General features: G+C 41.8%; 1 protein-coding gene across 31 annotated transcripts in view; it reads right to left on the bottom strand.

Annotated features, from left to right (window-relative positions):
• Positions 1–7,492, bottom strand: part of MYCBP2 (MYC binding protein 2) — a 251,648-nt gene extending 244,156 nt beyond the window's left edge. For all 31 annotated transcript variants that reach the window (XM_078390789.1, XM_078390788.1, XM_078390804.1 and 28 more), the window contains exon 1: positions 7,047–7,492. In XM_078390789.1, the coding sequence (XP_078246915.1) occupies positions 7,047–7,354 (308 nt within the window). In that variant the 5' untranslated portion in view covers positions 7,355–7,492. The remainder of the gene's footprint in view (positions 1–7,046) is intronic.
• Positions 7,493–17,327: the final 9,835 nt, after the last annotated feature.

Genomic DNA, 17,327 nt, shown 5'->3' on the forward strand with positions numbered 1-17,327 from the left:
TCTGAAGATAATTTATAACAAGGAACTGATTGAAATGTTTCTGGCTGGAAAGTGTATTCTCCATACTCATCATCATAGGCACTGGTTCTTAACCTTGGGTTACTCAGGAGTTTTGGACTGCAACTCCCAGAAGCCTTCACCAGTTGTGCTGACTGGGGTTTCTGGGAGTTGCAGTTCAAAAGCATTTGAGTAACAAAGGTTAAGAACCACTGATTATAGGCATCCTTCAGTCTCGAGAGACTATGGTATCGTGCTCTGCATGGAGGACTTGGAATAGCGTCTAGTGTGGCTGAGAAGGCCAATTAGAGAGTGATAATCCCTTCCACACTTAGGTCAAGTACAATCTGTACCCCGTCTAGCTCCCTGATTTTGCTGCTTTTGTGACTGCCTCTTTGCCTCAGCCTGCTGGACAAGGGTCTCTTCAAATTGGGAGAGGCCGTGATGCACCGCATGCCTCCAGGCTGAACGCTCAGATGTTAGGGTTTCCCATCTGTTGAGGTCCATTTCCAAGGTCTTCAGATCCCGCTTGCAGATATCCTTGTATCGCAGCTGTGGTCTCCCTCTGGGGTGATTTCCCTGCACTAATTCTCCATACAGGAGATCCTTTGGAATCCTACCATCAGCCATTCTCACGACGTGCCCAAGCCAACGTAGACGTTGCTGTTTCAGTAGTGTATACATGCTAAAAATTCCAGCTCGTTCTAGGACTACTCTATTTGGAACTTTGTCCTGCCAGGTGATACCAAAAATGCGTCGGAGGCAATGCATATGGAACGTGTTCCGTTTTCTCTCCTGCCTCGCATGAAGGCTCCAGGACTCACTGCAGTACAGGAGTGTGCTCAGGACACAGGCTCTATAGACCTGGATCTTAGCCTATATTAAAAATAAGTTATGCTCCACAATGATTTAATCAAGATATACATCATTATCTGTTCTGCCCAAAAAATGAAATTTTCTGAAATATCTTTTGATTACTTCAAGAAAAGCAGAAAAATAGATGAGAAAGAAAGATGTATTATCTATTCCCTAAGGAGTTTTCATGGCATGTAAAATTTTCTTTAAAGTTAGTCATAAAATCTGACTGTTGTAGTATCAAAGATAGTTCATTTTGGAAACTATTAATGCAGGGCATTTTTTCAGCTAATGTGAAAAACTGATAACGATGCAAAGTGCGAAAAGGTGCCTCAAATGAATATTCTGCCCCAGATCTCTTGGTGTCTTACTGCACTCCTGGATTAGCAACCTAAAGAAATTTTGTATTCTGCACCATTTGAAAACACTTTTCCAGTCTGAAATCCTAGGCCTTTAACAGTATAACTCAAGCATAATAATACTGTAATAATTACTATTACCCTTAAATCTTCTACATAAGAAATGTTCAGCTGTGTGAAATAGTTGTAGCAATGTTACAAAGCTTTTCTTTAACTCATGTGCAAGAAAACACATCAGGCTGGGAAGAAAAAAAAACAGAAGAAACCCTTTTTCTTATTTTTTTCCAAGTGATTTTCAAAGCCTTAACCTCTCTATTCAACATCCTACAGGCTAGAAGAGCAGAAATTCATTCATTCATTCATTCATTCATTCATTCATTCATTCATTCATTCATTCATTCATTCCTTTTTTTTAGAATATTTTTACCTCACCTTTTTCCTTACAAGGACCCAAGGCAGCTTAAATCATTACAAGACTAACAATAGTGAATAAAGCTAACAACAGTGAATGTACAAATATTAAAAAGGATCAAACAAATACCATACTAAAAACATAATCAACACAAAAACACATTCAAAGCAGTAAGTTACAACAATCCATTAAAAAACTGCAGTCAAGCAACCAGTCATTCAGGAAAAGCTTGCCTGAAAAGAAAGGTCTTCGACTGCTTGCAGATGGACAGTAAGTAAAGATGCTATAACATTTAAGCAAACATTTAAAAAGTGATATGTAACTTAGTATTGCCATTGATATTATTCTATAATTGTTTCTACCATTAAAAGAGGTAAGAGTAGACAACAAGTAGAGGCTATGTGAGCATAACTCAATTTAAGAGATACTTCCACAAAAGAAAACAAAGAAGGAGAAAAAATAGTTCTGTTGGCTCCAGTGACCTGCTGGGCACACAGAACGGTATGAGAAGTAGTGGAGAGAGTGCTACAGGAAGAAGGGGAACAAACTAGCAAGAAACTACTAAATTAAAATGCTCAAAGTAGACAGAGAACCAAGAAGTAATACACCACTGTTTTACTAGGGTGACACTTCACAATTCTTCTGTCAAACTAATCTGTTTTGGGCATTCAAATTAACTAACGGAAAAATGTACATAAACTTTGAACCATCATCATGGAAGTAGTAAAGTCTGATTACTGTCCTATACCTGAGTGTCACAGACATGAAATGACTGAAATATGCATTACTGCCCTATTCCTAGAAGAAAAAAGAAAGTGACAATAGGTTCTCAGGTGCGGTTTCATTAAAATGTTTCATATAAAAACATACAACAGGTTTATATCAGAGACAAGCATCCAACTATGGTCTTCCAGCAAGTGTGCCTTGCCATATATTTACAACATGCATAGAGCACTCAGGAACACACAGTGGACACAAAGCAAAAACATTATCATAAAAACTGTAACTTGGTCTAAAGAATGCAGATGTGAAAAAAGAATGAAGATTCTACTAAAGATAATGGAAGCACCCAAATTAGACATTATTATTATTATCATCTTTCGAAAAAGGGTAATAAAACATTTTATAAACAGCAGAAAGAGTAAGGAACCTGTACTTTCCATGAAACAGTATCATCACATGAGATTAGGAATTAAGTACTTACCTGGGGAACTAATAAGTCATCACCTTGTACTCTGTCACTTCCACCCACTTCCAACAACAGCTGTTTTTCCCCTTTCAAAATGAACAGTTAAGGATATGGCAGATCTACTGTACAGTGGTGCCTCGCATTACATTAATTCGTTCGAGCGAAATCACTGTAGAACGAAAACGTCGTAATGCAAAAATAAAAAACCCAATGAAACGCATTAAAACCCGTTTAATGCGTTCCAATGAGCTAAAAACTACCGTCCAGCAAAGATCCTCCATGGGGCGGCCATTTTTGGTGGCTCTCTTGCGAGGAATCTGTCCCAGAAAACAGCGGGGAGCCATTTTATTTACCTGGTGGCCATTTTGAAACTGCTGATCAGCTGTAAGAAAATCATCATTTTTGCGAAGAATCGGTTTCCGAAGCAGGGAACCGATCATCGCAAGCGAAAAATGCCTATTCAGACCATGGTTTTGCGATTGCAAAAGCGATCGCAAAAATGTCGGTTTCGTCGTAATGTGGGGCAATCGTAAAGCGGGGCACGACTATATTACAGGGGTGTGCTCTTTTATGTTTTTGGATTTCAGTTCCTAGAAGAACTCTGGGATTTACAGTAAAGAAACCCAAATCTGCATCAGTAAACCCAAATCAGGATACAGTAAAGAAACCCCAAATCAGGAAAAACAAACAAACAAACAAACAAACAAACAAACAAACAAACAAACAAACAAACAAACAAACAAGGAAGGAAGGAAGGAAGGAAGGAAGGAAGGAAGGAAGGAAGGAAGGAAGGAAGGAAGGAAGGAAGGACTATATATATTAAAATATATAGAGAGAAAGCCGGAAGCAACAGGAAATAAAAAGCCCAGATGGGTCAACAGTATGGGTAAAAACACTAGAAATCCCTTCTTGAGGGACAGGGAGGATCTACAGGTGTCATTGGTCTATAGTTCAATTTGGGTTTCTAGTATGAAGTCCAAAAACACACAAAAACACCTCTACTGTGTCATACAAAATAATTTCATTGTTTAAGGAGGAGTCCATTGTACTATCCCAGTCCCATTTGTGCAACTCTACAAATGTCACATTCTCTAAAAGCAACTGCTGTACCAGCCTAGTTCAGCCAAATGACCAATAATCAGACAACTCTATGAAGTTTGGTACTTGCAGCTCCAAAACCTATTACCAATGATGTCTCAGGCAAGGATCTAAAATACTATCTTCTGCTTTCAACAAAGATGGAAAAAGCCACACCTTCTCAGAAAAGAACTATGTCATAAAGAAAAATATTTATTTCCAAATTCCCAATTACAGTACAAGTAAATAGCTGCAAAATACTTCCAACTCTCCAGTAAGGACACAAAGCAATTCAAATACATCCGAGTCTATGAAATAAAAGACAATTAATGGCATACAGAATCCATTCTCACACGTGGTAAGGCTTACCCTAATAAAACTGCAATAGTCCCATGAGACAAGTCCTCCAGTGAGGATGAACTAGAACCTTTAAACCTGACTGATACAGCTATCTCCTGCAGAACCTCAGGGGCCCAAAAAGCTAAAGACAAAATGTGTGAGTGCTGCTCAACCCATGAGAACAGTGCCAACTACAGATGGGGAAAACTCTGTGGGGTGGGAGAGGCTCCCTTGACAATTGGCAGTCTCCTTTAAGGAAAGCTCTAACTTCCAGGGAAACCAACAGGACAAATCCTGTGGCTGAGCTCCTTCCTAGCTGGCCAAATGCCTACAGCTGAGCTCTTAGTGGGGCTTCAGCAGTTCTGTGTGGGACCAAGAGTTCTGCTGGAGACAATGTTTTTTTTCCTGCTCCAGATGCTATTGCACATGACTTCTAGATTAATTATACTTCTTAGACCCTTTTTATTTCTTTCCTAACAGAATTGCACTGGCTTGACTCTGGATTGCTTTAGGATTTTCCCTTGGATTCCTAGCAGGAATCTGCATTGCATTTTACCCCAATTAGGGACTCTTCTGGCTAGGCTTGTTTTGTATCTCTAACTGCCAAAACCTTGCCTTTGATGCCAACCCCTCTTGGAGCAAGACAAACAAACAGAGAAACAATTTAGTAGCTGGATACAGAATTGCTTGTGATTGTAAAATAAAATATGCTGACTTAGAAATCCAAAGGCAAGTTGATAAAGTCTTCCTCAATCAATGTAGACCAATATTCATTAACCTAATAAGCATTTAAAGATCTTTAGTTATGCTCTGATAAAATACTGTACGCAGTTTATCTGCCAAAAATGTGGAGAACCTGGTGACATGTACTTAGATGTAGTCTCTTCCCAAAGTAGCCACTCTGTGAGAATGAAAAGTATTAGAAAAATCATCCTTCAATCCCATTCTTCTTCCCCAGACATTTGAACTTTAGCTACAATAGGAAAAAGTTTGCTTCAGTGATTTCATATTTCCCACTTGTCTGCATTCACCCCTTTCTTACTGGCAGTACTCTTCCTCCCCCCCCACCCCACCAAGAGATCTGTAAAGTACTAAGGGCAGAAATCTCTTGAGATCCTTATTTCTAATCATTTTACAAAGTAGATTACCACACACCTCTATAGGGTTGTATAAACAAAGAAGGTATTATAAAATTTTAAATGATTATTTCACCACCACTTAGTTAAATAACACATTCTGCATGGCAGAAAATGGATGTTACCCCCTAGCTTGTCTTTCTTTAGACATTAATTACTATAGTAAGAGACAACGATTTCTGGTAATGACACATGACTATTAACAGTTATTTCAAAAGTTTTAAGTTACCGAGTAAGATACCTCAACATAAAAAATAAGTAATCCATCTCCAATTTTCATCTAATCTGGATGCTAACACAAGTTCACATTGACAAAACTAAAAAAATGGCAATTTGATCCCAGCTGACAGGTCTTTACAGACAGCATGTTAAATTCAGATAACATGTAACTGAAATAAGTGAAGTACTTATTCCAAAACTCTTCATTTAATTCTAAACCAGCTTCTTTCTTCCTGAAGGATATCTGTGAAAAATGCTTTGTCAATTCAAAACCTTCATGGATTTAACAAAATCCATGCTGGGAAGCAAGAGCAGATTTCCTAAAGCAATCCAGAGACAAATCTAAGAAGATTTTACATTCTGCTTAATTTCGTCTACATGCACTTCCCCAGCAGGTAATCCTATGTTAAATGAAAAGAGCAGCAGCTGCATACAACCTAGGTCTCAAACTTTAATTCAGACAAATTTACAGTGAATTGCTTAACAACAGTACTAAGATGCAAATTCTCATTAGGAATTACCCAATACTAAAATCAGTTCTCTTCTTCTCTTAGTTGTATGCACTAAGCACACATAGATTCAGATGACATGATGGGGGACTGCCATAAGAGTAGTAGAACTGCTTTAATGCCCGACATGAAGTGGACTATGGTCGCCCGTAACCTGCTTGGAAAATGCTACAGTGCTGCAAAAAATTGAGTAAACACAAGTAATGTTATGCTTAATACAAGCTATCCTGTTCTGTATCTAGATGTTTCCCACAGGATGTAGAACTCTGCCTGTAGCAGCACATGGGCCTTAAGAAAAGGAAAGGAAACCACTTCCTACTCCACATATACATGAAGGTAATAGGTTATTATCACCTCACTGTCTGTTCATGTTGAGATGATATGGATTCTCTAACCGGATACTTACAAATTTAAGGGACTCTTCGCAACAGGAAAATAATACCTATCCTAATCTAAATGCCTGCACCCAACTACCTGAGAATAAGCACAACTGAACACAATGGAATTTTACTTCTGTCTCCCGCGTGTCAAAGCCAACGTTCACAATAATACACATATTATTTTATTGTCCCTACAAATTCGGCTGCAAACTGAAAGGCCGGCTAATCTTATCAGAAGAGCAAAATTCGCAAGGACAATGGAAACAGCATTTTTTACCAGGAAAATAACAAATGGGGTGGGGTTGGAGGAGAGTATTATTGTTCCGTCCCTGCAAAACTAGGTTCCGGTAAACGGGAAGAGGGCTCCCGTTTTAGATTTAACGGGGGGGGGGAGGGAGAGAGACGAGTGAGGTGCCGCACTTGGGCCACATAATCTGCCCAGGTGACTATAATGGAGCCAAATTAAACACCAGGACTGCCCCGCCGCCCGGATATTTCTGCTGGGCTAGTGGGGTGTGGGCGCATCATCACCACCACCACCACCCTTCAGGATGACTGTTGCTGCTGCTCGTACCTGCCCGGGTGGCCTGCCTGCTCCCGCTCGCTCAGCGCCGCCGCCGTGTAAATCCTCCGGTACCGCTCGGCCAGGGCCCGGCCCGACAACAGCAGCTGGTAGCGGCCCCCGCCGCCGCCGCCGGGTGGGGAGGAAAGCCCTGAAGATGTCAGCGGCGGCAGCAGCGCCCCAAACCCGGCGGCGCTCTCGCCGGGCCCCATGGCCACGCAGGGCTCCCCGCCTTCGCCGGTTCCAGTCGGGAAAAGGAAGAAGCCACCCGGCTCAGACACCGTACAGGCGGCGGCGGCGGCAGATGCTGCCGCGTTCATCGCCCCCCGCCTCACGCTCCGCCCAGGCGGACCGACACCCTTTTCCCTCCGCCTCTCCTCAGCGCCTCAGCGGCCCTCCTGCTGCTGCTGCTGCTGCTGCTGCCATAGGGAGACGCGCAGCCAGCCAACACAACCAGCACGCTCGGCCGGCAGCCTCTGACTGACGGACTGCGCTGACTGACGGACCTTCGGCCCCGCCCACTGTCCTCGGGCGCGCGCGCGCCAGCGAGCGAGAGAGTGAAACGGGGGAGAAGCCGGCGGGCGGAGGGGGGGGGCGAGAGAAGAAAGAGGGCGCGCGAGGCGGAGAAAAGAAGCTTGCAATTCTTTTGGCCTGGGATGAGGCGAGGCGCCAGGAACCACGCCGGGGGCGCGCGCTCTCTCTCTCCTCCCGCCCCTCCTCTTCCGTATGTCAAAACGCTGATATCTATTCTTGACTGCGCCTGTGCAGAATCTTCTTTTGTAATGCCCCACCCTCTTCCCCTTTCTTTTCGGGTTTTTTTGGGGGGGAGGACATGCTTTGGGTTAATGTTACAGCGCATGCGTGATACCTTTTGAAGGCGGGGTTGGGAAAAGTGTTCTTTCTTTTTCCGGGCTAGTTTTCTTTTTGCTCCATCCGCGTTTGTTTGTTCGCTGTTTTTGTGTACGCGCCCGTGCGCCTGTTTCTGCGAGCTTATGATCTCATTGCAGCGCGTGAAGATGACTGCACTACCAACAATAAATGACCGCAAATGTTCCTTGTTTGTGTCTGGAAGATACCTGTGCTTCTGGCTCGGTGTTTGTGTTGTGTTCGGCCGCCGCCGAAGTCCTGTACAATGAATGCTGGAGAAAACAGCGATGTCACAGGGAGCTGGGTGGAGAGACGATGGCCACTTAGGTTGCAGTGATTCGAAACAATTCTTCAATTGCTAAAATGAGCGAGTAGCAGGATAAATATGACAAGAAAAATGTGTACAGACTGCAAATTAAAAATATAGAGAAATCACCTCAGGGCTGTGATTTATTTATTTTTATTTTATTTATTTGATTTATACCCCTCCCATTTGGTCTAAAAGGCCACTCTAGGCGGCTTCCAATATAGGTTTGATGGCAAACCTATGGCACACGTGCCTGGCATGGGGAGACCTCTCCCTGGGCAAGCATGAGGAGCGCTACCCCTACCACCCCCGCAGCCGAACCTCAAACTGCACGATTGTAAGCCACCTATCCCTGCTACCGTCCTTGGTTGCGCCACTTGTAAATCAGTTCTTTTAGAGATCAGAGGTAAGGCTGCTTTATTGTTTACGCTTGTGGATGACTGCTTCCACTGGAGGTGACTACAAGCACGAGGGAAAACTCCAATTAAGGCGGGAAGGAAGGTGCGAGATGGGGATGGGTGGATTCATCAGCTTGTTTAGATGTAATGAAAGGAAACATGGACATACTGAACTTATGCAAATGATTGCTAAAAATTTAGGGAGGGAGGTTGTGTGTGCGATAAAACCATGAAAAAAGGAACCTTCCAAAGTGTTTGTGTATGTTTGTGATGTGGTGGCGCTGCGGGTTTAGCTCTGCAGTTTTTGCTGAGAACAGCAAGTACAGTATTTCAAGATTCTGTTCAGACTCTAAATTGAACTGGGCAGAACTGGAATATTTAGCAGAGTCTCACTAACAGCAAAAACCCCTGCCCTGAATGGGGTTAAACTCCCCCTAAGGGACAGGGTCCACAGCTTGGGGGTGCTCCTGGAACCCAGTCTAACACTGGAAGCCCAGATGGACTCGGTGGCCAGGGGCGCCTTCCTTCAGCTGCGAAAATTATACCAGCTATGGCCCTACCTGGACGAGCGGACTCTCATGACAGTCACACATGCACTGGTAACATCCCGCATAGATTACTGCAATGCGCTTTATATGGGGCTGCCTTTGAAGACGGTCCAGCGACTGCAACTGGTCCAGAATCGAGCTGCGTGGCTGGTGAGTGGTGCAGCCGCCAGGGAACACATCAAGCCGATTCTGTATAAGTTACATTGGCTACCAGTTGCTGCCCAGGCCCAATTCAAAGTGCTTGTTTTGACATATAAAGCCCTAAACGGCTTGGGCCCTGGATACCTGAAGGATCGCCTCCTTCAATATGAACCTACCCGGCAGTTAAGATCTAGCCAGGGGGCCCTTTTGAAAGAGCCGTCCCTTAAGGAGGTAAGAGGGATGGCTTGTAGACAAAGCGCCTTTTCAGCAGCTGCCCCCAGACTATGGAATGCCCTCCCGACTGAGATTCGTCTGGCGCCGACGCTGATGACATTTTGGGGCCAGGTCAAAACCTTCCTGTTCCAGAAGACTTTTAATTGAAATAATATTAGCTGTGGGTCCGATGGCAATTTTTATATATATTTTAATTGTATTTTGTTTTAAATTGTATTGTATTTTAATTGTTGTAAGCTGCCCAGAGACCTTTGGGTAGTGTGGGCAGCATATAAATTAAATTAAATAAATAAATAAATAAAATAAAAGACAACCAACACACCTGGGACTAGATTTCTGAAGTGTGTAGCAATCACATTTCTTTGTTTCTCATCCCCAAAGCAGGCAAAAGTATCATAGCTTATTCCCCAAATCTGAATCTCAGTCTCCCTGCTCCTGGTCCTGCTTTGACTGCAACACTAAACAAAAGGTCTTACAAACAAGACTGTGGCTTTCTTTATTGAGTCAATCCATCTCATATGCAGTCTTCCTCTTTTCCTATTGCATTGCACTTTTTTCTGCATTGCTACCTTTTCCAATGAGCTTGTATTCTCATGATGCCACTGTAGTACAACTGTAGTACAACACCCTTTGCTTGGTTATTTTAGCTTCTAGTGAGAGTCCTCACTTAATTTGATTTACTTATCTTTCTGACAAGTCATGCTATCTATAAATGTCTTTTCCAATACTACATTTCAAATAAGTGAAATGTGTGTACAGTGGTGCCCCACATAGCGACGATAATCCAGTCCGGATAAATCGTTGCTATCCGGATTCGTCACTATATGGGGCAAAAAAACCCATAGGAACGCATTAAACCCTGTTTAATGCATTCCTATGGGGGGGAACTCACCGTTATGCGAAGATCCTCCATGGGGCGGCCATTTTTGGTGCCTCTAAAGCGAGGCAACACAGCCATCGCTATGCGGATTCGTCATTAAATGGGGCGCCCGTTAAGCGAGGCACCACTGTATATACTTTATGTAGTGTACAAAATGTAGGTACTGTATACACTTTAAAAATTTGTATTCCTATATATAGCTGCTTTTCTGAGGGTAGCTTACTTTGGAGGAAACAAGTTCATGATTTCAATGCTTTATAAATAGGGTGCATTTAATTCAGTGTAGCATTTTGCACTTGACTTTTTTTTAAAAGACCTGTTAGTTGGATGAATCAATAAAGAACCAGACAGACAAAATGTGTAAATGACATGAGTTGTATTTTCTAAACTAAAACCCCAGTATTCGGGTTTAATTGCAGTGTTGGCACTTCGAAATAAATAATTTGGTTTTGTGTTGTTGTTTAGCCACTCGGGCTCAAAAAGGTTCGCCATCACTGCCTCAGGGTGTCACCTGTAAAATTTGTATTTAATAGGAAAGTATACTGAAGATTTCTGTGCAAACTGTTTAATGATTTTAGTACAGCAATTAAAGAATGACGAGGTTGTAGTGACCCCTCTGGCTAATAATTTTTTACAGGTCTGTACTGAAGCACTCATAAAAACAGGATCTATACTTGTTTGAAAGCTTAGATATTATGCAGCACATTCAATGCTGTAACTATTCTTAAAATTCATTGAAATATATGAATGTTCCCCCCCCCATCCAGCTGCGCATTCATTTTGTTTCCCCAAACACCCTGACAAAGTCCACGTTGGAGCCCCCTATGTTTCCAGACCACTTCTCTGCAATTGCCTATACCAGCTGCATGACCACCAATACAAAACTATCTGCTGTGTGTATAATCCAATCAAGCATACACAAAACTATAACTGCAGGAGAAATTTGAATACTAATGTGTGCTTTATCATTGATGTAGTGCACAAATATATACTGTGAACTCAAGAGTTTGGAAAATACAGACTTAGGGACTACAGGCCCCAGAATGTTTTCAGGTTTCTTTTTTCATCCAGGAACTGTGGGCACACCTTTGCAGCTAAGCAACAATGCAGTTTTTTAAAAGAAAATACGCAGCCTAACTATATCTTATTACCAGTATGCACTCTAAAATCAACTTCCAAAATAATTCAGTTAGTCCTTTTTATCAAAGACAGGAAATGACATTTAAATCTTTTTCTGACTGCAGCTCTCTTTGTCCACTTCGAAAGAGAAAATATATATAGATCACAACTGCTACTCAGTAGCAAGTGGAAACTGACATATTATACACACAGAGAAAAACATGTACAGTAAATAGCCTGGCAAAAAGGTGTATATTGAGAGAAGACCATTTGTTCAAGGACAATGTTTTTTCTTTACTGAAATAAATTGGTAACATACATTGACCACTTGTACATCCATCAAATCTTGAATTGAACATATATGTACTTTAAAAACTACAATGGGACTAGCTAAAGCTTGCAAAAGTTTCTGAAGTGGGTGCATCATCTCCAGTGGATGTACCAATTCCTTTTATTTATTTATTTTTAAATTATATCACAGAACCTTTGGGCCTCAAACACTCAAAGGTAGAAGTCCTCAAAGATTTCTTAGTTACATTATTTATCTGGCTTTTAAAATGAATAAGAGAATACTTTTTGGCTAGATGCCACATTAGATTCCATGTTGCTTTTGAATTCTTTTTCTCTTTTTCCAAGATCCTGCTGCTTGGCATAGACTTTTACCTTATCTGACCAGACCTTGATAGATATAGGCTGGGTGGCTGGCTGATCATACACGTTTACTTGGAATTTACATCGACTTGCACCTACTGGAGTTCGATGCCAAAAATACATGCATAGGATTGCAGGCTTACCATCCTTGGATGTGTTTGAGGCCCTTCCTGGAGGTGGGAGCAGAGATCACAACTCTTGGCATGAGAATCTTGCTTGATGAGAATTCCTCTTGTTTAACATGCATGGTATCTTTTAATTAAAAATGCTTAATGGACTGCAATAATAATTTGACCCCTTTTTAACCTCTTTTACTCAGTCACTCCTGGAATCCTATAGAATGATTATTCAGCCTTTTTCATAGATGAAGTATTAGTGATGGTAGCAATTGTTCCTTTGTGGTTTTTTATTTGATTTTTTTTAATTGAGTTATATAATTTCTTTAAATTGGATAATTCAGTGAGTTAGGTTATCTGGCTGTGGAGCCAGAGATTAGAAGTTTGATCCTCCACCGTGCCTTCTGGGAGAAGGGCCAGCCTGCATATTCCCAGGATGCCCCCAGAAGAAAGGAATGGAATATCATTTCTGAGTATTCTCTACCTAGAAAACCCTGAAAAGAATCACGATAAGTCAGAATTTACTTAATGGCACATCATGATGACGGCCAGGGTGATGTAATTTCTTTAGGAGATTATAGTTATGTTGTGTTTCAAAGTTCTGAATATTTACTTTGCAAATATTGTTGGGTCATGTCTATAATAGCTATTTTTTAAATGAACCTGAGAATTATATAAAATTAAAGTATCAAAAAATCTGTCAGGAGAGTTAAATGAGGCTGCATATTGTCTGGAATGAAGAGTTTCTTTGTTCTCGTGGAAAACCAAAATATTCAGTGCCACTGATTTTTTTTCAGGAACGGAACAGCGTCTGTGCCATCAAGCCATTTGCCTGCCACACTGATGACTAAGAGACAATTGAGCAATGGAGCTAGATGAGGCAAAGCACTGTTGGCCTTAAAATATACATTTATGTAGAATTTATTCTGTAGTGAATTTGTTTTTTAACAAATATTTTGGCTATTTATATAGTTAGTTCCCAACAACCTTTTCTGTCATGTACCAATTTGTCAGACTGATAGCTTGTCAAAGAAAATGACAGGCAGTTGAACATAAATAATCTATTTCTATGAAATTACTATTTACTTGCTGTGAAAGACTTTGGGGGTATAGAAGACAAAGGGTTAGACACAGAAATTCCCAGCATTCCTTTAATAGTGAATAGTCAATGATCAAGTGTTTCAGCCATGCCTTTTGTTAGGGAAATTACAAATATCCCAGAATGACTAGGAAGTAGTTTGAGATGCCTCTAGAAAGATCAAAGTTCAGAGGCCTTCTAGCACCTTCTAGCTGAAGAGAGCAGAAATCAAGGGTGAGGTGTGTTCATATAGAAGAAGTACGGGAGCTGAATAAGAAAGAGACACAGAGTGAAGGCAAAAACCTGACCTGAGAACTATAAGATAAAAACATCTGGATGTGCAGATATGATTCCTTTGCATATGTGAAAGTAAAATGTGGAGGATTAGCCTGTAGGAATGCTCTTCTCTGTTCTCTATTCAACTGTGTTCAATAATTTCCTTTCAATGGCTTAATAATATAGGGTGTAGGGGGTATTTTGGTATTTTGTTTAGATTTTAAAGGGGTGGCAGAAGAATTTGCTGGCAAGATTTGAGTTAATACTGGGTATGCACATTTCTTAAAATCCTGCTTAGCTACCAAAAGAATTCCCAGCACCTTTGAACTTGCCAATTCTATTTGATCTGCCCATTTTATAAAACCAAATTATTTTACATTCCTTCAGGATGGGTGTTCTCCTACAAGTGGACAAAATTACATTACACAATTGCAATTCTGTGAAGAAGGAGCATGACTTAATTATTTAGCTGGGCTGATGTTCTGCTAAGTGAAGGGTGGATTGGCATGTATTGAGGAAGCCAAGCAGGGTTAATCAATTAGTGGTAGTTATCCACTGTGACTTATACCAATTTCCTTCCATTGGTGTAATTATGAAATAAGAGTTTGGTCAAAGAGTAGTGTTGTAGTATCATATTAATGGAAGGGGAAGCAGGGGGAAAAAACAGGGTTAGTAGCTGCTACTGTTGACCTTGGCTTTCCTTTCATTAGCCACACTGCCCTATCAGTTATGATGGGCGCCAGGACTGCAGTCTAAATGAAAATCTTGCTGCCGTATGTTTTTTAAAGATTGTGTGACTGTTGTAGCACTGCCAGGGTATGGTGGTTCACTGTAGTGGAGAAAACTGAGCTGCAAATCAGGACAGAGTTATGAATCTTAATGGTCTGCATCACTTTGAGATTTCTTGAACCATGAACACACTAGGGGGTCTATGGTAAACCATTCAGCCTCAGCTGCAGACCACCACAACCCCATCCGCAATATGGTGATAATGACACTGACTTCATGATAGAAATGCTGTGAATTCCATACAAATGCTCTACATTGTATAGTTTGTGAATTATTGTATATCATAGTGGTGTATGATATTCAACCTACCGTATTTGCCGGCGTACAAGATGGCTTTTTGGGCCCCAAAAAAATGCCTCCAAGTCTTGTACGCCGGGTGCACTGAATGACACGGGGCCGCACTGGCCAGGGAGGAGGGCAGGCAGGCAGGCAGGCAGTCTGGCAGGAGGGAGGGAAGCACAGCCTGCTATGCTTGAGCGGCCAGAGCCCGCCGCCGGGTTGCCCGCCGCCCCGCACCAATGAGCCAGCTGCACGCTCGCTCGCCCACCACCTGCCCGTTTCCCTTTTCCTCCTCCTCCTCCTCCTCAGCCTCTTGTCCTTCCTCGCCCTCTCACTGCCATGCCTGAGCCGCTGCCGGGCTGCCCGCTGCCCCGTGCCACTGAGCCAGCCGCGCGCGCGCTCACCTGCCGCCCGCCCGTTTCCCCTCTTCTTCCTCCTCCTGTTGGGGGGGGCGTCTTATACGGCTGGTCGCCTTGTGCGCCGGCAAATACGGTATATGAATGTACAGTATTACCCTGTTTCCCCGAAAATAAGCTCTAACCTGAAAATAAGCCCTAGTATGATTTTTCAGGATGCTCGTAATATAAGCCCTACACCCCAAAATAAGCCCTAGTTAAGTGAAACCCTGTCCTCCACCATTGTGCAGCATTGTGCAACAACCAGAAGATGACATGGCTGTATTTGAATAAATGTAGATTGTTGTACATGAAAAAAATCCCCTGAAAATAACCCCTACTGTTGTGGTTTTTTTGTTTTGAGCAAAAAAATAATAAAAGACCCTGTCTTATTTTCGGGGAAACATGATGTTATAGACTAGTGAACCGTTTTCCTTGATACAAGTGTATGCTAAAATCACTTTGTGAGTGGTGATCAGTGCTGAGCTGGCACACTCTGACCTCAACAAGCACAAACAGGGTGAATATGAAGCATATGGCATGCTTAGTTTCTCCAGCTATCTGCACTACTACATGACATTTTGCAGGATTAAATAGTCATGATCTAAAGATCTGCTGAGCTGTGGAAATGGGGGATACCATTATCTCTAGAAGGCATAGCTAAGCCATGGCCCAGTTACTGTTAACCATTTGTCTGCTCTTAGCCCCAGATAATGTTCAATCATTCTTCCTCCTAGCATAAATTCACATTTCCCTCTCAGGAGGGCAACTCTTCCCTCTAGTAAGCAAATTGCATTGTAGCAGTTGTTTGCTACATATTTATATATCTAAACCGATTCCTAACTATACTTAGTTTTCCTTTGCTCATTTTCTCCTAGTGGCATAACTGTGAGATAACAAAAATACTGTAATAATATTTAATATTCATACAGTTTGAATGTCATATACCATTACAATATACTGTACAATTGTAATCAGAATTATTCAACCCTCATTATGAATCAGGTTTATTGTCAAACTTTACAGACTTTCAGCTGTTTGCAATGAACAAATCAAACAAAAATAATTGAAATAGCTCAACACAATGAATGCTTCAAGTCGTTTCCCTAAATTCAACAGAAAATGCAACTTTTAATGCATTCTGCAGGCCTGACCTGGCTTTGTCAGTCACAGTGGCCCAATTATTTTGTTTCCCCATCAATTCCCAGTTTAAAAAGAGTTGCCCACTTTTCACAAATGGGGAGAAAGGTGGCAAATGAATGAATTAATGAATATTTGATTTTTTTTACCACCCATCTGACCAATGGTCACTCTAGTCACCAATAAAAATTGGCCGATGAATATGTTCATGAAATGTGACTCTTTCCCACCTCATTTCAGTTCAGTAGTATTTTCCCAACCTCAAACAAAAAAACTCCTGAAAGACTTATCCAGAGAGTGCTATCTAATTTCTAACAGTCACCTTTGAAACTATAACTTAATAAGAAAAACTTTCTTAGGCTGTCCAAAGAACAAGGAATTTTAGTAGCTTCTAGAGGGGTCATTTCAGGCCACCAAGTTCAGTGCTTGTTCCCTTATCTTCTGTCCCTTTAGGCTTCATTAATACAGCTCTGCTGTGAAGTATCTCTTTCCCTCAGGGATGAACTTTCTGCCTCAAACCAAGATGGAGATAGGTTAACATGCCTTCTGCCCACTATGAGATAGCGGCATGCACCCTACTCTATTTCCCTCGTTGTGCTGCATTGAATAATGTTCTCCTGCTATATTTTCACTGGAGCCAAAAGTACAATTCTTTGAGCACAAATATCACAAGTGAAAATATAGAACTGTCCTCAGAAATTCTGGACCAGTATCAAGAAAAGCAGGAGACATCCTGCTTTTGTGCATGGAAAGAAATGAGAGTTCACACACTCCCTTAATCCCTGTGCAGCTTCTGAGGGAGTGTTAGTAATGATGCCAAATCCTTTACTCCCTCATTAAATAATTTGTGTACTTCAGGCAGGGATACCTTGGTTGAGGCGCTCAACCCCATGCCTCACCATCACAGGCCACTTGGCTAGGTCTGACAGGAATGGGATTGAACAACATCTGGAAGGCCACAGGTCCCCAAGCCCTGCTGAACTAAAACAAAATTCCATCATCACTTTTCCTCCAAGGTGGGGCAACATTTCTTAGGCCCCAGTCACACGAGGAAAACGTTCTCTGGTTGTCCCCC

This window comes from Pogona vitticeps, chromosome 3 (assembly GCF_051106095.1).
Source record: "Pogona vitticeps strain Pit_001003342236 chromosome 3, PviZW2.1, whole genome shotgun sequence".
Classification (NCBI taxonomy): Eukaryota; Metazoa; Chordata; class Lepidosauria; order Squamata; family Agamidae; genus Pogona; species Pogona vitticeps.